General features: G+C 45.1%; 1 protein-coding gene across 6 annotated transcripts in view; it reads right to left on the reverse strand.

Annotated features, from left to right (window-relative positions):
- The window catches only part of GPBP1 (GC-rich promoter binding protein 1), a 453,143-nt gene that overhangs the window by 331,643 nt on the left and 99,276 nt on the right, over positions 1–22,224 (reverse strand). For 4 of the 6 annotated variants that reach the window (XM_029576791.1, XM_029576781.1, XM_029576772.1 and 1 more), the window contains one exon: positions 16,724–16,947. In XM_029576791.1, the coding sequence (XP_029432651.1) occupies positions 16,724–16,947 (224 nt within the window). Of the gene's footprint in view, positions 1–16,723; positions 16,948–22,224 lie in introns of those variants that run through there. The other 2 variants (XM_029576801.1, XM_029576820.1) reach the window with 2 other exon arrangements.

Here is a 22,224-nt window from a genome sequence, read left to right on the forward strand (position 1 = left end):
ACCTTTCAACATCCATGCCGTCAGGGACAAGGCTTGGAGGTTGGGATGGAGGAGGCATCCATCGTTTTGAGTGATCAGATGCGGGTCCTTTCCCAGAGGAATGTGCCTGCGGATGGAGAGATCCTGAAGTTTGGGAAACGACACTTGGCGTGGCCAGTGCGGTGCTATCAGGATCATAGTTCCCCTGTCCTGACGTAGCTTCACGAGAGTCTTGGACAGAAGAGGAAGTGGAGGGAATGCATAAAGCAGACCGGTTGTCCACGTGAGGGAGAATGCATCCCTCGGCCGAGAGTGCTGGCTCCGAATGAGAGAGCAATAATTGTCCACTTTGTGGTTCTGAGGAGACGCAAAGAGGTCTATATGGGGATAACCCCATTTGTGAAACAGAGAGGTCGCTACCAAGGGGTCGAGTGACCACTCGTGTGGTTGGAAGACGCGGCTCAGCTGGTCTGCCAATACATTGTCTGCTCCCGGTAAGTAGGTGGCCCTGAGGTACATGGAGTGGGAGAGGGCTTCTGCCCAAATCTGCGCAGCTTCCTGACACAGAAGGAAGGAGCCTGTGCCTCCCTGCTTGTTTATGTACCACATGGCCACCTGGTTGTCCGTCTGAATTAAGATTGTGTGGTTTGATAGGCAATCTTGAAAGGTCCTGAGAGCATATCGGATTGCTCTCAGTTCCACGAAATTTATCTGGTGTTTGGCTTCCTCTGGTGACCAGAACCCTTGAGTTTGTAAATTGTTTACATGGGCTCCCCAACCGATGTTGGAAGCGTCGGTGGTGAGGATTATCTGAGGGTCTGGTGGAAGAAAAGGCAAGCCCTGTAGGAGGTTGGATTGAGTTGTCCACCAGGCAAGAGACAGACGGAGTGCATTGGTGATGCGAACAATGGAGGACAGAGGCTGAACAGCTTGGGCCCATTGCAATAGAGTCCACTGCATGACTCTCCTGGCCAGGCGGGCCATGGAAGTTACATAAACTGAGGAGGCCATGTGTCCCGGCAGAATGAGGAATTGGCGAGCTGTTGCTGAGGGTTGAGACTGCAACTGGCAAGCTAGGGACACAAGGATTTGAACTCGTTGATGAGGAAGGAAGGCTTTGGCCTGTAAGGTGTCCAAGTCTGCCCCAATGAAGGATAAGGTTTGAGATGGGACTAAATAGGATTTCTCGTAATTGACAAGAAACCCTAGAGAAAGTAGAGTTTGAATTGTCAGGGTCAGGGATGACCGAGTGATTTGCTGGGTTGGGGCCCTGATTAGCCAATCGTCCAGGTAGGGGTAGACGTGGACACCTTCCTTCCTGAGGAACGCTGCAACCACCACGAGGCTTTTGGTGAAGACCCATGGTGCGGATGCCAGGCCGAAAGGTAGCACTCGGTATTGGTAGTGATTTCGGCCTACTAAAAAACAGAGGTATTTGCGATGAGATTGAGTTATCGCAATGTGAGTGTAGGCGTCTTTTAGGTCTAGAGAGCAGAGCCAGTCCCCTCTTTGCAGCAGAGGGAGAAGCGAGCCCAAGGTTACCATCTTGAACTTCTCTCTGTAAAGGTACTTGTTGAGGGCCCGTAGGTCCAGGATTGGCCGAAGTCCTCCTGACTTTTTTGGGATCAGAAAGTACCTGGAGTAGAACCCTAGTCCTTGTTGTGAGAGAGGAACGGGTTCTATAGCGTTTGACTGGAGGAGAAGGGATACTTCCTGCTCTAGAAGAACAGAGTGATCGGTGAGTCTCCACGCCTGCAGGGGTGGGGAGTCCGAAGGGAGAGACAGGAAGTTGAGGTGGTAACCCTGTGCAATTATCGCTATCACCCATTGATCTGTGGTGATATGGTGCCATTTTTGTAGAAAATGACCTAACCGACCTCCTACTGGTATGGTTGGAAGAGGGATGTGGCATCTGCTCTCTAATTGAAAGTCAAAAACCCGATGCAGGGCCAGGTTGTGGAGCTGCTGCGGGCTTTTGTTTTCGAGACTGGCGAGGCTGAGCTCTATGGTAAGGCCTCGCAGGCTTAGACTTGGCTAGTGGGGGATAATACTTCCGTGGACGGAAGAATGACTTTTTGGAGTCCTTCTTAAATGGTTGTTTAGAAGGCAAGTCAGAAGGAATAGATGAGAGCTGTTTAAGTGTCTCATGATGATCTTTTAGTTCAGCAACTATTTGCTGAATTTGCTCACCAAATAAATTATCCCCCTAGACAGGGCAAATCAGAGAGCCTGTCCTGAACTTCCAGGCGAAGGTCAGAAGACTTAAGCCAAGCCCAGCGTCTGGCAGAGATGGCAGTAGCAGAAAGTCTAGTGGAAGTATCAAAGATGTCATAAGCAGTTCTTATTTCATGCTTCCCAGCTTCAAACCCTTTATTTAAGTAGGGATTGAAGCTGAGGCTGGAACTGCTCTGGCAAGGTATCTGAGTACTCCTGCATTTGTTTCAAGATGACCCTATTGTATTGGGTCATATATAATTGATAAGAAGCTATTCTGGAGATCAGCATAGCTCCTTGGTATACTTTCCTACCTATACTATCTAGGAATTTATTTTCCTTAGTAGGAGGTATGGAAGAATGTGGCTTTATTCGTTTAGCTTTCTTTTGAGCTGATTCTACCACAACAGAGTGATGGTCTAATTGTGGTTTCTGAAAGCCAGGTGCTGACTGTACGAGATAGGTAGAGTCAGCTTTTTTATTTACTGGAGCAACAGATCCAGGGGATTCCCAATTCTTTTTTAGAAGGTCCAGAAAAACCTGATGAATTGGAATAGAGGTGATGACTTTGGGGGCATCCAAGAATTGGAGCAACTCCATCATCTGGTGCCTGTCATCTTGTTCAGATTGAAGCTGAAAAGGGACCAACTCCGACATTTCCTTCACAAAATTTATGAAAGAGAGGTCCTCAGGAGGGGAACACTTTCTACTCTCCACAGGAGAGGGTGGTGAAGGCAAATCATCGGTGTCAGTAGAAGTATCATCACCCCAGGTGTCATAAGGATCAGGATGCTGACCTATAGGACCATGAGGTGGCTGTGTACCTGAAGGCCCCGGTTGAGGCTCCGAGAAATTCGAAGGAATTACCGGGGGCATCGAGAACGTTCTCAATGGAATCGGTGCCGGCATCGGTACCGGTGTCGGCACCGAAGGAATCGGTGTCGGCATCGAAGGAATCGGCACCGACATCGAAATTTTCGGTGGAGCTGATGTGCATATCGCCCCCAAGGAGAGTATCGGTGGCGAGGGACGACAAGGTACCGATGGAACTACCCCCGAAGGGGGAATCCGGAACGGTGTTTCTCCACCTGATGAGATCGGTGACCCTGGCATTATCGGTGGAAGGGCCCTTGTAAGCGCTTCCATCCGAGCAAGCAGTGGTGCCAGTGCTGCTGGAATCGGGTCGGTGGCCGGTTCCACTCTCTGTGCCGGGGTCGGTGCCGGAGGAGTCTGGAACCGGAGCATCGCCTTGTCGATGGCCTCCTGGACCAGGCGGTCCAGTTCTGCCCGGAGACCTGGGGTGACAAGACCCGGCTCTACGGGAGAAGGAGGCGGAGGCTGAGCCGGAGGGACCACCGTCACTGGTGGAATCGCGGCTCCCAAACCCCGGAGGGGTGAGGGTTGCCTCGGTGTCTGCGAGACAGGAGTGGACGGTGCCACTTCTGGTCGAGACTTCTTCGAAGGCGGCTCGGACAGTTCCGAGGTCGATGACTTAGATTCCTCGACGGTCCGAGACTTATGACGTCGATGGCTATGTTTCTCTTTCCGATCCCCTCGATCTTCGGGGGGAAGGGACAGGAGTCGATGACCGTGAAGACGTCGATAGCGGACGGTCACCTGGAGGCTGTCGATGACGATGAGACTTCGACGGTGCCGGTTCCGATGACGTCGATGCAATCGATGGCGGAGTGTGAGCATGGAAAAGGAGTCTCATCTTCTCCATTCTGGCCTTGCGACCTTTTGGTGTCATTAGGGCACATTTGGTGCAAGTTAAGACATCATGCTCACTCCCTAAACACAAAACACAGACTCTATGTGGGTCTGTGATGGACATAGTACGCGTACAGTCCGGGCACCGACGGAACCCCGACGCCATGGGCCAAAAATTTAGCCGCGGGACGGTCGACTGCCAACAGGCCTCGAGGGTCAAACTCGACGGTAGTCGACAAAAACAACGGCAAAAACTTACCGAAGTACCGCGGAGGAAAAATTGAAGAAGGGAGACCCCGAGGGGCAATTTTTTCTTCAAGAAAGTAGTTGAAGAGATTCCTGTCAGGAATGTGGTAAGAGCTCCTTAACCGCGTGGCAACTGCTACGCGGAAAAAAGAAGACTGAAGGGAGACCCCTGCTGGCTGCAGGGTTAGTGCCGTGCTGGGCATGCCCAGTAGGGGCCAGTCAAAGTTCCTGAAACTTTGACAGACGTTTTCCGTGGTTGGGCTCCATCCTCGATGTCACCCATTTGTGAGGACAACCATCCTGCTTGTCCTGTGAGAAATCTAGGTATATTTAGTGGAACAGCTAGCAGAGCCGTTGAATATGTACCTAACGTAAATAAATAAAAGAACAAAAACTCATCACTGAAAAAAAATTTTCAGAGCTAATTCTGCTTTTTCTTTCCTCTGGATTTTTAAAAGCTATCTGACTTGATTGGTATAGCAGTGTTATTTCATTACTCCTACTATGTCCACTACTTAAGAGTGGAGATAGAGTTGCTTACCCGTAACAGGTGTTAAGAACATAAGAAAATGCCATACTGGGTCAGACCAAGGGTCCATCAAGCCCAGCATCCTGTTTCAAACAGTGGCCAATCCAGGCCATAAGAACCTGGCAAGTACCCAAAAACTAAGTCTATTCCATGTAACCATTGCTAATGGCAGTGGCTATTCTCTAAGTGAACTTAATAGCAGGTAATGGACTTCTCCTCCAAGAACTTATCCAATCCTTTTTTAAACACAGCTATACTAACTGCACGAACCACATTCTCTGGCAACAAATTCCAGAGTTTAATTGTGCGTTGAGTAAAAAAGAACTTTCTCCGATTAATTTTAAATGTGCCCCATGCTAACTTCATGGAGTGCCCCCTAGTCTTTCTACTATCCGAAAGAGTAAATAACCGATTCACATCTACCCGTTCTAGACCTCTCATGATTTTAAACACCTCTATCATATCCCCCCTCAGTCGTCTCTTCTCCAAGCTGAAAAGTCCTAACCTCTTTAGTCTTTCCTCATAGGGGAGTTGCTCCATTCCCCTTATTTTGGTAGCCCTTCTCTGTACCTTCTCCATCGCAATTATATCTTTTTTGAGATGCGGCGACCAGAATTGTACACAGTATTCAAGGTGCGGTCTCACCATGGAGCGATACAGAGGCATTATGACATTTTCCGTTTTATTCATCATTCCTTTTCTAATAATTCCCAACATTCTGTTTGCTTTTTTGACTGCCGCAGCACACTGCACCGACGATTTCAATGTGTTATCCACTATGACACCTAGATCTCTTTCTTGGGTTGTAGCACCTAATATGGAACCCAACATTGTGTAATTATAGCATGGGTTATTTTTCCCTATATGCATCACCTTGCACTTATCCACATTAAATTTCATCTGCCATTTGGATGCCCAATTTTCCAGTCTCACAAGGTCTTCCTGCAATTTATCACAATCTGCTTGTGATTTAACTACTCTGAACAATTTTGTGTCATCTGCAAATTTGATTATCTCACTCGTCGTATTTCTTTCCAGATCATTTATAAATATATTGAACAGTAAGGGTCCCAATACAGATCCCTGAGGTACTCCACTGCCACTCCCTTCCACTGAGAAAATTGCCCATTCAATCCTACTCTCTGTTTCCTGTCTTTTAGCCAGTTTGCAATCCACGAAAGGACATCGCCACCTATCCCATGACTTTTTACTTTTCCTAGAAGCCTCTCATGAGGAACTTTGTCAAACACCTTCTGAAAATCCAAGTATACTATATCTACCGGTTCACCTTTATCCATATGTTTATTAACTCCTTCAAAAAAGTGAAGCAGATTTGTGAGGCAAGACTTGCCCTGGGTAAAGCCATGCTGACTTTGTTCCATTAAACCATGTCTTTCTATATGTTCTGTGATTTTGATGTTTAGAACACTTTCCACTATTTTTCCTGGCACTGAAGTCAGGCTAACCGGTCTCTAGTTTCCCAGAGGATAGCAGGATGTTAGTCCTCACATATGGGTGACATCATCAGGATGGAGCCCAAACACGGAACACTTTTGTCAAAGTTTCTAGAACATTGGCTGGCACCTACTGGGCATGCCAAGCATCGCACCAACCCTGCATCCAGCAGGGGTCCCCCCTTCAGTCTCGTGTATAGCAAGAAGTACATGCAAAAAATAAAATAAATTGCAAGCGAACCCAACTCCGCGGGGTGGCGGGCAGATTTCGTGAAGACTAACATCCTGCTGTCCTGTGAGAACACCTGTTACAGGTAAGCAACTCTGCTTTCTCACAGGACAAGCAGGATGGTAGTCCTCACATATGGGTGAGTAGCGAGCTGAGGATGCCCGAGCAATGCACCAAATGCACCCAAAGATGTGCAATAGGCACAACAGTGGTGGATTTGGGTAGGACATCCTGAAAACGCTGACCGGGTCGCTGGTAGGATGTTGGGTGGTTAAGCTGAGAATAAATTGAGTAAACAGACTGGCCAAAAATGGAATCTTGCCTGCCAGCCTTATCCAAGCAATAATGGGCTGCGAAGGTATGGAGAGAACTCCAGGTCACAGCCTTACAAATATCAATAAGTGGCACCGAACAAAGGTGTGCCACTGAGGTTGCCACGGCCCTAACAGAGTGTGCTTTTACACAGTCTTGTAGCGGAATGCCTGCTTGCTGATAGGAAAAGGAGTTACAGTCTGCTAACCAGGAGGAAAGGGTCTGTTTTCCCACTGGATTTCCCAATTTGATGTTATCAAAAGAAACAAATAATTTAGTGGACTTCCTGTGGGCTGACATGCGCTCCAGATAAAAGGCTAGGGCTCATTTGCAGTCCAGGGAATGTAGAGCCTGATCTCCTGGGTTTGAATGGGGCCTTGGAAAGAAAGTAGGTAAGATGATGGATTGAATAAGATGAAATTCCAACATTATCTTTGGTAAAAACTTAGGGTGTGTATGAAGGACAACTCTGTCATGTAGAATTTTAGTGTAAGGCAGGTAGGTTACTAATGCCTGTAACTCACTAACTGTGTGAGCAGATGTTATAGCAAGAAGAAAAATTGCTTTCCAGGTGAGATAGCGGAGATCGCAGGAGTGCAGAGGCTCAAACGGAGGTTTCATGAGCCGCCCTAAGACCACGATAAGGTCCCAAGCGGGGCCGGAGGACGCAATGGAGGTTTCAGGTGGAGCAAACCTCTCATGAAGCATGTGACTAAGGGCTGTGTCGAAATAGAGACAGCTCCCACGCCGTTATGGAAAGCGGCTACCGCACTGACATGTACTCTTTTAGAGGAAGTTTTCAGGCCTGATTCTGACAGATGCCAGAGATAGTCCAGAAACTTCACAATGGAACAAGAGAAGGGGGTCTATGGACATGGACCAGATCGTAAACCTTTTCCACTTAGAACGATAAGAGCGTCTCGTGGAAGGCTTTCGTGAAGCTACCAGGACTCGGGATACAGACTCCGAAAGGTTAAGGGGTTGGAGTATTAACCTTTCAGCATCCAGGATGTCAGGGATAGGGTCTGGAGGTTGGGGTGGCGTAGGCACTTGTCATTCTGAGTTATCAGAAGCGGATCCTCCCCTAGAGGGATGTGCCGGTGAACTGATAGGTATCGGAGGATTGGGAACCAGACTTGGTGTGGCCAGTGAGGGGCTATCAGAATCATTAAGCCCTTGTCCCTTTGTGACTTCACGAGAGTCTTTGATATGAGTGGAAGTGGAGGGTACGCGTAGAGGAGACCACTGGACCACGAGAGGGCAAAAGTGTCCCTCGGCTGTGAGTGAGTGAGCAGAAGTTCTCTACTTTGCGGTTGTGGATGGACGCAAAGAGGTCTATTTGTGGATACCCCCAATGTTGGAAGATTGTGTCCGCTACCTTGGGGTTGAGAGACCATTCGTGCAATTGGAAGGTTCAACTCAACTTGTCTGCTAGAACATTGTCCATGCCCACCAAGTAGGTCGCTCTGAGGTACATTGAGTGGGAAAGAGCCCACGCCCGTATCTGTGCAGCTTCCTGACACAGAAGGTAGGTGCCTGTTCCCCCTTGCTTGTTGATGTACCACATCGCTATCTGGTTGTCAGTCTGAATCAAGATGGCCTTGTTTGAGAGACAATCCTGAAAGATTCTGAGGGCACATCTGATCGCCCGAAGCTCCAGGAAATTTATCTGTTTGGCTTCCTCTGGAGACCAGGTTCCCTGAGTCTGCAGTCCGTCGACATGAGCACCCCAACCTAGGTTGGAGGCGTCCATTGTCAGGATAATTTGAGGTTCTGGAATTTGAAAGGGAAGGTCTTCAAGAAGATTGGAGAGCCACATCCACCAGGCCAGCGACAGGCGGAGCTACTTGGTAACGTGGTCAATGCAGGACATTGAATGATAAGCCTGAACCCACTGGGACTTCAGAGTCCATTGCATGTCTCATGGCGAGGCATGCCACTGGAGTGACATGTACAGAGGATGCCATGTGACTCAGCAAAATGAGGAAATGACAAGCTGTCGTGTAATCTCGATCCTAGAGGCATTTCAGTAGGGACATGAGAGTACGAGCTTGATCCTGAGGAAGGAATGCTTTCGCCTGCACGGTGTCCAGGTCGGCTCCTATGAAGGATAGGGCTCAAGATAGAATTAGGCTGGATTTGGGATAGTTGATCAGAAACCAGAGAGACAGCAATGTATGGAGAATTAGACATAAGGAGGCTAGTGCGTCCTTTTGAGTTGGAGCCCTTATCAGCCAATCGTCGAGATAAGGATAGACATTTATTTATTTAACAGTTTTATATACCGACCTTCATAGTAAATAACCATATTGGATCGGTTTACAATTAACAAGAATAAAACTGGGGTAACAATTCAAGTACAGCAAAAACAGTAGGTAGGAATGAGTCAAAAAGTTACAATCAACAGGGTAAGAGAACTTGGAAGCTTGCAACAAGCTGGAAAGAAGATAAGGCAGGAAATAAATATGAGGTGATACCATAGGGCGTACGGGTTAAAGCATAATGGTGCTTTAACCTGGAGGTGTCAGAGTCCATTAGTGAGTGTAATCACCATAACGGGTAAGAGTGAAGGACAACTAGTGATTGTCTGGTGGACACCTTGACACCTCAGGTAGGCCGCGACCACTACGAGGCACTTGGTAAAGACTCGAGGTGCGGATGCTAGGCCGAACGGCAGTACCCGGTACTGAAAGTGCCGGGGCAGACTAGGAATCAAAGGAATTTGCGGTGAGACAAAGTGATTGAGATGTGTGTGTACGTATCCTAAAGATCTAGAGAGCAAAGCCAATCTCCTCTTTGCAGAAGAGGAAGTAGAGAGCCCAAGGTTACCATCCTGAACTTTTCCTTCTACAGATACTTGTTTAAAGCACGCAGGTCCAGGATTGGACAAATGCTGCCTGACTTTTTTGGAATGAGGAAATACCGGGAATAGAACCCCTGCCCCTGCTGAGAGAGGGCACTGGTTCTATCGCCCAGGATTTGAAGAGGGTTGAAACCTCCTCCTCCAGTAGAGAGGAGTGGTCTAATGATCCCCATGTCAGTCGAGGTGGGGAATCTGCCAGTACAGTCAGGAAGTTGAGGTGGTAACCTTGAGTTAGTACAGCGAGTACCCACTGATCTGAAGTGATCATGTGCCATATGTTGGTGAAGTGGCACAACCGACCGCCGATGGGTACGGACGGTAGAGGAGGTTGGCTTATGCTCTTCAGCAAGGAGTCAAAATCCAGCAGCTGGCTAAGTTTTTTTTGAGGCCTGGATTGTCTGGCCTGGCCTTTCTGGTAAGGTCTGGAGGGGCAACCTCGAGTAGCAGGAGGATATCATCTCCATGGCTTGAAGGATGGCTGCTTAAAGTCTCTTTAGAATGTCCTTTTAGAGGTGGATGGGAAATCTGAAGGCACCGACAAAAGCTGGCATAGCGTCTTGTGGTGGTCTTTAAAGCTGTGCTACAGTCTCCTGGATTTTGTCCCCGAAGAGATTATCTTCAGCGCAGGGCAGGTCAGCCAACTGGTCCTGTACTTCTAGTCTTAAGTCAGAGGACTTCAGCCAGGCCCATCTTCGTGCACTAATCCTCGCTACAGACACTCTGGAAGTAGTGACAAAAATGTCATACGCAGCGCGGACCTCATGCTTGCCAGCATCTAGACCCTTCTGAGCCAGGGCATTGAGCTGATCCTGAAACTGGTCTGGTAAAGACTCAGAACATTCCTGGATCTTTTTAAATAGGTCCCTGTTATACTGGGTCATGTATAACTGGTAGGAAGCAATGTGAGAAATAAGCATTGAGCCATGGAAAACACTACCAAATGCATCAAGGGACCTCTGTTCTTTCCCTGGAGGTATGGAAGAATGAGGCTTAGAATGTAGTGTCTTTTTTGGACTGACTACCACCACAGAATGGTGATCCAGCTGTGGTTTTTGGAAACCAGGAGCTGTCTGTACCAGGTAGGTGACATCTGTTTTTCGATTCACTGGTGGTACAGGGCCTGGATGCTCCCAATTCCTCTTCAGCAAGTCCAGGAGGACTTCATGAACAGGTATGGACATGATCTCCTTGGGTGCATCTACGAATTGGAGTACTTCCAGCATCTTGTGTCTGGAGTCCTCTTCCGTCTGAAGTTGGAATGGTATGGCTTCAGACATTTCCTTTTATAAAATTAATAAAGGACAGGTCCTCTGGAGGAGAACGTCTTTCCTCCTCAGGGGGAGATGGCTCTGAAGGTAGATCATCAGAATCCTGGGAAGAATCATCAGTCCAAGGATCGAAAGGCTGATTACCTGCTTCCATAGGATCAGGCCTAGGCACAGACGGCATCAATGGAGGATGGCCCAGGCATAGGTTCCAGCCTCGGTGTTTCCTCGTCGTCCGATGACAAAGAAATCAGCGTGGAAGGAGTTGGACATACCAGTATCCTCTGTTCCACCGATGGAAAGGCACCGATCAATGCATCCAGCCTGCCGAGTAGCAGTGCGCGCACCATGGGAATCGGGTCGGCGACTGGGGCTGGCATCGGTGTCGGCTGCGATGGAGGCTGGAAGCCCTGCAATGCCTTTCTGATTGCCTCTTGGATCATCTGATCCAATTCCTCGTGGAAGCCTGGGGGTGTGGAAACCCAGCTCCGGAATAGGAGGCAGCACGGACGTAGCCGGAGGGTCCACTGGTGAAAGTGGAGTCACGGCTCCCAGCACCAACGAAGGTGGGGGAACGCCTCAGTGACCCAGTTGCAGAGGATGGAGTCTTCTCTGGATGGGATTTCTTTGTTGGCGGCTCTGTCGACGCCTATGCCTTTCCTGGATAAGTGGACTGAGCCTTCCGATGACGGTGTCGACGCTTTTCACAATGTTCTCCTCTGTCCTCCGGAACCAAAGAGGAAGAAGTCGATGCCTTCGGAGTAGTTGGTGCCGGATGGACAGCCCAGTGTCCCGCTGCTGGCGAGAGGTCGAAGGCACCGGCTCAGATGATGTCAAAGCGCTCGATGGAGTCTGTGGTGCCTGAAAAAAACTCCATCTTCTCTGAGCGGGCCTTATGGCCCTTTGGTGTCATTTGGGCACATTTGGTGCAAGTTAAGACGTCATGGTCCGACCCCAAACATAACAGACCGTGGTGCGGTCGATGGCCGGTAGGCCCCGAAGGGAAAACTCAATGGGAATCCACCGCAAATGAGGGTAAAGCCTTATCTTACGACCATGGACTACGGAAATTGATAGGGGAACCCCTATGGGGTAGAATGTTTTTGAAAGTTTGGAAATAAGTTCTGTGAGGAAACTTCCTGTCAGGAATCTCTAGAGAGCTCTTTAACCCACGTGGCTACTGCTGCATGGGAATAAAAAAAAAGAGAGAGACTTAAGGGGGGACCACTGCTGGATGCAGGGTTGGTGCCATGCTGGGCATGCCCAGTAGGTGCCAGTCAAAGTTCTAGAAACTTTGACAAAAGTGTTCTGTGACTGGGCTCCATCCTAGTGATGTCACCCATATGTGAGGACTACCATCCTGCTTGTCCTGTGAGAAAAGAAGTCTTTCTTTTATTTATTTATTTAAATTCTTTTAATATACCGATGCTCAAGACCAGGTCTTATCGTACCGGTTTACAGTGTAACTGGGGGAAATCAATTAACAACTATACAGAAGATAAAGTTACATTAAACAGGGAGCAAGAACATGGGAGTTGGAAGACAGGAAAGATATATTTATTTATTTATTTATTTATTTAAAGGCTTTTATAGACCGGAGTTCATGCACTAGTGCATACCACTTCGGTTTACACAGAACAAGGAACAGAAAATTACATCAAACAGATTGAACAATTAAACAAATATACAATTACATCCAACGATTGGGTATAAATAACATGGCTAACTTAGTAGGAACTTAGAGTTTGAGGTAAAGGAGAGAAATAGTACCAAGTGGTAACAGAACAATGTTAATAGCTAAATAATAAATATAAATAGTAAATACAAATTCTTATAATAAATACAGGTGCTTACAGATTACAGTCTTCATGAAAAGTTTACGTCTACAGAATAGGGTTAAGTAAATAAGAACAGGCGGTTATTTCTATAGGAGTGAAGACTTCAAAAACTGAGGTTACATCTGGATTAAGAGGTATTGGTGTAGCATGCTCAAATATTTAATGATTTGGAATTGTGAGACCAAGGATAAAATTAGGAGTTGTTTGATATGATTATAAAAGCGAGAATGATTCAAGTTCTGGGACGTGGTTCTGAGCTAGACCTTTAAGTCTATAAACGAATGACGTGGTTCTGAGCTAGACCTTTAAGTCTATAAACGAATACAACTGGAGAGTATTAGAAAACAGTTAAATAAAAACAAAAGAGTTGCGAGTTTCTCAAGAGTCCTGTAATTCCTAGTGGCCCTTTGTCCAGAAACCCTCCACTCTTTGTTATATTGTTGGATGTGTTGGAAAAATGCAGTTGAGTTTTAATATGACTACTAAAGCAGCATCTCTTAATTCCTGAAGTTTTCTTGCAAACTTCTACATTCAAGATCAGTCGCCTACTTGACCTATACCCAAATGTCCTCAATGTGAAAAAGTGAAGATTAACCCATCCCCAATCATCACTAGAAATCTCTCTCAGTCCTACCAGTCTTAAAATTTTACATTTTTCCTCAAAAAAATGTCATCCTCTTACTGTACTGTTCCTCACTGTAAGGCCTGAGAACCAATAACAGCTCCCAAACAACTTCTCCCAATACATATTCTTGTACCATCTCCAGAACAGCTGTTCTCGTTTCTTCTGGCACTGCATCGCTTTGTGAGATGAGCTGCATGGTGCCCAAACTCCCATACTGGTCTCACATGAGAGCTGCACAATGCCAGGAAAAAAAAAAAAAGGTTGCTCCGGAGGTGATGCCAGCAGTAAGTCTCCGGAGAAGATTTGGGGGGAGGGGGGGGGGAACGACTGAAGGGAGAGCTGGTTTGGAGAGCACTGAGGTGGAGACAAGATGGTGGCGGCTGAGAAGTTGATGAGACAAGTTGGGAGTGGCTGGGATGAAATTGGGGGAAGAAAGTGTGGGGGAACAGTGTGTTGGAGGGAGATGGGCAAATAATTCATTTTAATTACACAACTTGCTGAGTGAACTAGACCAACATCTTGGAGGTAACATTCCCCCGACCCAGGTTGACTGCATTACAGATGGGACCCTTCCCCCTTGCCCAAGCACCAGCTGCTTTGTCCCACGATGATCCTGGGTCTCTCCTACTATTTTTTGTTTTGTTTTTTTTGACAAAGAGACCCCTGTTGGATAAACAGTAAAGATCACTGCTCTATAGCATCATCTTTAAATTCAAATTTCTCATCTATATCCTGAAAAGTTGCTCAGTCCCCCTGTATAGATGTTCTCCTGCCTACTAATGGAGTATGTAATTGTTTTAATTTTAATTAATTTTTACACAAAGTTCATAGAAATTGAAATAATCCTAACCTTGTATTAGAGGGATGTCTGGCAGACCAGCAAATGGCATTGTTGAGCTCACTGCCTCTGTTTTTGTGGCAGATTTGTCAAGAGTTTGTGGTAAGAATGAGCAATTTCTGTGGCAAATTGACAATTTTGTATAAAAACTCACACCTCTATGCAAAAAAAGGTCAATTTTATTGAAAACCATTCATGTTTTAAATATTTAAACTATACACAAATACAAAATTTACCATATACAAAAATCAACAATTTAGCACGACAATTTACAAACCTAACTGTAAAAGGTCACTTGTTTTGAATTGAAATAGTGCAACCACCCTTTTTATATTCTCTTGGGAAAGTCCTTGTCGCTCTTCCAATTATATGAGCTTATGTGTGCTAAACGTGCCCTCAACAGTCTGTCAAGCTATTATACAGAAAAATATCTGTATGTATATATATATATTGGGCATATGACAACAGAAACAAAAAGGGGTTGAATTACTACAATGTTTGAAATTTGTGAGCAGTAGTGTCATTCATCAAGGCTATCAACTGAAATTAATGCCCTTTCTACCAGCTGTAGAACGACCATGAGTTGCAATCTTCCAAAAACACATCCAAATCTTTGTAGCTGGTGAAAGGTTGGCCACATATGGAGGTGTTACAACCTTTGTATAAAGATACAATTCTTATAAAGGGATATCACTATCCAGGTATTATATCAAAATAATCTTTGGCTTGTTCATGAGTTCTTTGAGGGATCAAACATTCTATTTTCTGTCCTCTCCAACTTCACCCCTTTCCTCCTGGTCCCCTCAGGACAAGTAGGAAGGGACAACAGAAGGAAAGGGACTGGATTAGGGAGTAGAGTGCTTCTTTCTTCTGCTCCAGCCTCAAATACCCCACATCCCTCTTCCTGATCCCTACAAGCTGTTTGCAAGGGGAGGGGCTGACGCAGGAGCAGAGATAGTAAAGACTGTAGGCAGGCATCTTATAGTTTACTTCAAATGTCTGAATTAAGAGGTGGAGAAACTTCAGGAATGTTGAATGTGCAACATGCAACTTATGTAGCATCATGCTAATTATGTGGTTTCTGTCATGACCGCACTATTGCGGGAGCCTGGCGGCATTGAGTAAATTGAATCATTCCTTCCCTCTATGCCAAATCTGCATTACTAGATCCTGGCTTGTTAAAAGCCCCATGAGACAGTCTCCATACTTGCACATCTCTAGCATCTCCCAATGTCCCTAAGAATGACCAAGCTAAGTCAGACCAATGGTCCAGCATCTTGTCTCCCAGAGTCACCAGATGAAAACCAGAGTTCATCTAAGTGCTCCCCCTACAGGTCTATAAAAGTGTAAAGCCACTTGGCCCCTACCCTATCTCTAATATTTGATTATATCCTTATCTTTCAGAAATGCATATTGACCCTTCTTGAACTATGCTATGCTGCTTCCTGTTACTAAATTTGGTGGCAGCCAACTCCAAAGTTAAACTACAAACTGACTAAAGAAATACTCTGTGTTAATCTTGAAACTGCTAGCATACAGATTCATTGTATGCCCCCTGGTCTTAATATTTTTCCATAGTGCAAACAACTGCTTGCTTGTGGATTTATTTCCATTTATGGATTTATGATACATTTATGATCCCCCCTCAATCTCTTTTTCTAACCCAAAAACCTTAAGTGATTTAACTTCTTGCACATGCCAAAACCACTGTTTTATTATTTCCAGTTATTTTGAATTAAAAATTGCAGAAAGATGTTCAATTTAACTCTGTAGCATGTAGAGGCTTTGTCAGCTTCTGTTCACTTAGAGATTCAATGAAACATACAATTAGACCAAGGGTGACTAAACTTTTACATACAGCTATATGTGTACATACTTTCTTTTTTTTAGGCAATATGTGAAATTGTCTCTCCCACTACTGAAAGACAAAAGGAAATTAACTGTCTAGAATCAAATATAAAATAACGTCAAAACTACTGCTTCCAGATTCTGCAAAATTCACATTTACTACCTCCAAATGTTTAGATAAAAAGAGCTTTAGCTGGTACTGGCACACACCAACTATTAATAACTAGCATTATTTATTTGAAACTGTACACACCTTATTTCAGGAGCTAAGCTTTAAGGGTATTAATTTATGATACAGAACCAGTTCTGATTATAATTCAGAAAGTCAAACTGATCTCAACATTTTCTGTTAAGCAATTTAGAAATTTTAAGGGCAATTAAAAAGTTTTATATAAACTAAAAAATAAGAGTTTGGATTTGAAAAGAGAAGGGAGGGAAAAAAGTCAAATTACTATAGTCATCCCTGTTCAAGAACTTAAATATACAGTTAACATCAAATGACCTCTGCATTTTTACTAAAACAAAAGGTTTTCATTTTTCTTAAGCTGTATCTGAAAATAAAACTGCCAACCACTGTTTTATACCTGAATATTCTGTATGTTTAATAGAAGTACTAAAATTTGCATGTCATTGAAAAATTAATAGAATTAAAAAAAAAAACAAGATATTGTTGCATAAGTCCTGATCAGAGAACTAGTAAACAATTGACAGTAACTAAAATAAAAAATAAACCTTGAAAACCTAATTTTATATAAATATTGCAAGGGACTTACAAAATCTTCAGCCTCAAATTGCTTGGGTCCTTCTCTAACTACCTTTTTCCCAGTTTCGTTATCAGGTACATTATTTTCATGCAGTCCTTGGCTTTTTCCAGAGTGGAAAGTGCTGCTATGAGTGCGGGAACATGCACCATTGTATCCCCCTCTTTGAGTTATGTTTTCAGTACCATTCCTGGCTTGTGAACGCCAACCATTTTTTTCTTTTCTTCCAAAATTTCCTTAAGATATGAAGATAAAACAAGTACAGTAATTAATACATTGTTTTCTTCATTACGCAGTTAAGAACAAAGTGGCCTGATTTGTACAGAGGGAAACAGCACAAGCTCTTGCTCATCAAGTTTACTTTTACTGTAAAAGCTGAAGTATAATTCATCCTTCAGGTAACAATCTACATATGTTTAACTAAAAGCATGCAACTCTAGTAAAATATTGAAAAAGGCCAAGAAACTCATAAGTTAAAGCAGGGTGAGCTTGTCTCATCCTGCGAATATAATGTGTGGCAAGAGAGCGAGGTCTTAGAGAGGAAGGAAAGGGGGCAGGAGTTAGAAGGGGGGGGGGGGTGAGGTAAGGAGCCAATGGCAAAAAGGAATTTCAAATGAGGAGCAGGGATTGGGTAAATAAGATTAGTCATTGGTTGCTGCGCCTCAGTTGGCGGGGAAACGGCCGAGGCAGCAGGCAAGAAGCTTTGCTGTGGAGTTCGAGTAGGGTAAATAAAGAATCATTTAAGATTATTCAGACTAAATAAGTCAAGAGAACTAATAGATTCCATTAGACAGGATATCCTGACGTCCTAGTTTGAATTGATAAGATTAGCATTAGGCAGGTTTACCCCTGTGGTTCCCCAGTTATGTCTAGGAGAGCAAGGGAGCGTGGCCGCGAGTCGCTGCGCGGGCAGGAGTTGAGCAGAGAGGAGGTAGGCTCACCCATCGCATCACACGGTTTGCCTGCTGTCGAGGTCCTTCCCAGCCAGCCCGTGCGCTGGGGTGGGTCGGGGCCTAGGGCTGTTATTTCGGCCTGCCTCAGCGATACTGCTACTCCAGCGTCCCAGCGCGCATTAGCCCCGCCCACGGGAACAGAGCCGCAGGCGATCATGACGGCAGATTCAGGGGAGAGCGGCCCCGAGTCTGCTGATGTAGAGATTATCTCCCCTGTCGTGGAGGAGCCGGGCCAAGCATACCCCTTCGAATCGGTGGCAGATATTTCCATTAATGCTTCTGCCATGGAATTCAGTTTTCTGTCGGACGGGGTCTCCCCGTGCCGAGCAATTTGCGAGTTCAGGAGGAGCGGCGGTTTGCAAGGGGAGGGGGTACAAAAACCGGTGCAGCGAGGTGATAGTTCCAGAGGAAAAGCAAAGAAACAGGCTGGGTCAGCGGGGAGGGGCGCTGTTCGGTGGATGGGTGAGCTAGGAAAGGGGAAGCAGGAGCAGGACGTTGTGCAAGGCAGTCTGGGTAAGAAGGGTAGTACTAGGGACTTAATAGGCAAAGGGAAGGGAATTCTTGGTGCACAGGCAGGTTTAGTAGCTACGACACCCCCTCCTGTTCACCGCAGGTGGGAGGGAGGCAAGCTATTGCCAAGAAATAGCACGTTAATTATGAGTCAGAGGCGCCAGGGAGGGCTTTTCAGAGGGAGACAGGATACATTAGGTCTGAGTTAGGGGAAGGGGCGGGGGGGGGGGGGGGGGGGGGGAACTAGATGCAGGATATGAATAGGAGGGATGATTTTAACTTGGGTGCTACGGAGAGTTTTGGGGATGGCCGGAATGGAGTGATAGGGAATTAATGACCAGTGGGAGGTTGCCCAGTGCAGGTCCAGCAGGGCTAGCAGCGAGTGTAGTGAAGAGTGGGGGTTACAAGAAGGGAGTTTAGGAGTGCAGAAGAACAGAGGGTTTAAATGTTCAATAGAAGGGGTACAGAGGGACAGAAGGGTAGGGGGGTATCCTTTCTTTCAGAGCCAGAGGCGGCGGCCAGGCCGGGGACTTCGAGACAAGAAGCCTGGAGAGAGAAAGAGTTTGTACAAGAGGAGACAGGTCGTGATTGCAGCAGTTCCAGGAAGGGAGGATGGCACGATGAAATTGGTCGAGAGAGGGATGTGTCAGCAGGCCCAGGTGAGAATGAAAAGAAGGGGAAGCTTAAGAAAGGGAAGGCTCTTTATCCCCGATCCAAAGGGAACCACCTGTAAATCCAGCTACTTCCAGAGCCCATGGGCTAATGAGGGAGGGCCCTTCTGCGGAAGTCGCAGAGATAGGATCCTCTCTTACAGGCCATAAGTCACTGGATTTGTCTGGAATGGAAAGGCTGGAGGCAGTCCAATTAGGACAGACCACCTCACTGAATTTGGTGCAAGGAAGTCCCCACCTGGATCCAACTAAAATGGAGGACTCTGTTTATTTGTCTAGATTATCTGTCCCCTCAAATAAGTAAACCAGAAGTTGTTACATTGGATGTAATAATGGAAGCTATAGGGAATTTGCAAAATTCTGTTGTAGCACAAATTAACCCTGTTATAGAAAAAAGTGAATAATTACAGACAAAACTAATAAATATGGAATTGAGAAAAGATATGAAACAAAAGATTTAGACAAAATTATAGGAGAATTAGATAATACAAAATTGGTACAAATATTGCAATGATAAAAGAAAATCAAATATTGCCAAATGAAATTGGAAAATTTGGAGAATGTGACAGGAAAAGAAATCTTCGTTTCATTAATTTTCCAATGTTACCATATTACCACCTAAAGAAGTATTTAAAAAATATTTGCTTGAGATTTTTAAGTACCAGAGAATTCAATACCACCTTTAGCAAAAATGTATTATATTCCAATGTATAAAAAGGGGAGTAACAACAAAAAGAGCAGGAGGGATACAGGAAATGGATAAATTAGAAACTAGTTTGGATGTTTCCAAAATTTTGGAAACATCTGACAGTGATATGGTACAGAGTGCTACATTGTTAACCACCTTTGTGTTTGGAGTCAGATCGGTGACTGGGTATTTCGTTTATTTTTTAAACATAGGATGGAATCATTTTTTACACTAGTCATAAGAGTTTACCCCAATTTTCTAAATCAACACAAAAGAGGAGGAAGGCAATTTCTTCTACTTAGAGCAAGGGTTTCTCCAGAATAGGAGCAACTTATTGTCTTAAGTATCCATGTAAATGTTGTGTAGGATACAAGGGCAAGTCCTTTGGTGTTTTATACCCCTCCTCAATTGTCAATTTTTTTTTGAGTGATAAAACACAATTAGTGGATACCGAGTTGGAGACTACATAGTTACCATATGTTCAGTGAGCCCTAAATAACATGTAATTGTACGTTGCATGGTATAATTTTTGTAAAAAGAAATATCTTTTCGAGCTATGCTTAAGATCGGCTTCTTATAATTGAGGACTGAATTATAGCATTATGGATGTATTATGTGGTAATTAAGTTAATCCTTGTTTTCATCACATATGCTTTTTCCTTAATCAAGATTGTTCTTGTATTATTAATGTGAAAATTGAATTAAAAAAAAAAAAGGGAAGGCGAAAAAGAAAATGGAGGGATCATCATCTAGTTCTTCGTCCAGTTCATCCGACTCAGAGGACTCCTCCGATACGGTCCCAGGTTACCAGGAAGTTAGGAGAAGGGCTCTGCACATGGATTGGTCACTCAGCGAGTGCAACTTTAGCAGAATTATGGGAGGGAGTACCGAGAAAACTCCGTAGGCATAATAGTAAGAGAAAGTATGTGAATATTTTTAGGTTATTGGAAGGGAGGAGAGGAGCTAAGAAGAGTAAGAAGAAGGATAAGAAGAAGTATAAGAAGAAGTATAAGAAGAAGTATAAGAAGAAGTATAAGAAGAAGTATAGAAGACGTATCAGAAGTTGGGGGGTCTGAAGTAGGGAAGAACATAGTGAATTGGTGAGGGGTTTTTACGCCTTGCTAGGGTAGCGGGGCATTATGATTCATTGCAATACGGAGCACTGCTGTCTTATGCGGACAGCATACTGGGAGCGTTCCGGGATTATGAGGGTTGGGCATGGCTCAACTACGATGAAAACGTTCCGGGACAAGATGGAAGGTAGTAGAGGCATGTCTTGGGGTTCACAGGATATTAACCTGTGGCTAACCCAAATGACTTATAAAGGGTCGAGGGGTTCAAGGGTATTGGGACAAGGGAGCGGTAGTTTTGTAGGCGGGGCAGGGGCAGGAGGGAATAGTGGGGATGGGGAGTTCCTTTCGTGCCGGAGGACAGGGTAGTAAAGCCAGTTCCCGGGAATAAGGCAACAGCAGGAGGGAATGATGTTTGTTGGCGGTTTTACAAAGCTGCCTGCTTATTCCCTGACTGCAAGTTCCGACATGCATGTTCCACATGCGGAGGAGCACATTCAGCTGTCAGATGCGCGCAAGGAGCTAGCGGAGCACAGGGTAGGGGAAGCAAAGCGTAAGGATTTGAGTTGTAAAGCCGACTCCCCGGTTTCATTACATGCACTGGGTTACTGGTTGGGACAATATCCTAATTTATTTATTTATTTATTTAATTTATTTTTAATTTTTATATACCGAAGTTCTTGTAAGGACTACAAATCACTCCGGTTTACATAAAACGATGGTATGCCCAAAATAGAGAAAGGGGCTTTACATGAAACATTAGAACAGAATGCCAATTTAACATAGAAATATTAAAATATATTATAGATACAGTATAAATACAATATAAGTAAGAGAAACGTTTGAACTCAAAATCTTTGTACAGTTAAAAAATCATAATAGTAAAACTCAGTGAGGATCCCATAAATTGGGTTTATCCTCCCGTCTGGGCAGCATTAAGAGTCTGGGAAGGCTTGGTGGAAAAGCCAGGTTTTAGCTTTTTTTGAACTTCTGATGACTTGGTTCCAGTCTTAGATCTGGGGGGGAGCGCGTTCCACTGGTGGGGGCCTGCTGAAGAAAGTGCTCGTTTACTCAATGATGATTTTTACCTGAGGGACATGAAGTGTGCCTTTGTATGGCGCTTCTAATTGGTCTGGAAGATGTATGAGGTTGAAGTTGAGTGCTTAACATGATAGGAGCTAGTTTGTATGTCGCTTTGTGAACGATTGTGAGTACTTTATAGAGGATCCTGTGTTTAATAGGAAGCCAGTGTAGATTACGAAGGACTGGGGGTGATATGGTCTCTCTTGTTAGAGTTTGTGAGAATTCTAGCGGCGGAGTTCTGTACCATCTGTAATGGTTTGATGGTATTAGTGGGGAGACCGAGAAGAAGGGAATTGCAATAATCTAGCTTAGATAGTATAATGGATTGGAGTACTGTCCTGAAGTCGGTGAAGTAAAGGAGGGGTTTTAGTTTTCTGAGGACTTGCAGTTTGGTAATCAGAAGGTTGCTAGTTTTTTTATACGGCGGGTTTCAGTGAAGGTTTTGTTATTCCATATATGGGACTGGGGTAAAGGGACAGGGGGTAAGAATGCAAGGTCGGCCAGTAAACATGCAGCTGTGGCTAGGGAGAAAATAAGG

Source organism: Rhinatrema bivittatum, chromosome 1 (assembly GCF_901001135.1).
Source record: "Rhinatrema bivittatum chromosome 1, aRhiBiv1.1, whole genome shotgun sequence".
In the NCBI taxonomy this organism is placed as follows: domain Eukaryota; kingdom Metazoa; phylum Chordata; class Amphibia; order Gymnophiona; family Rhinatrematidae; genus Rhinatrema; species Rhinatrema bivittatum.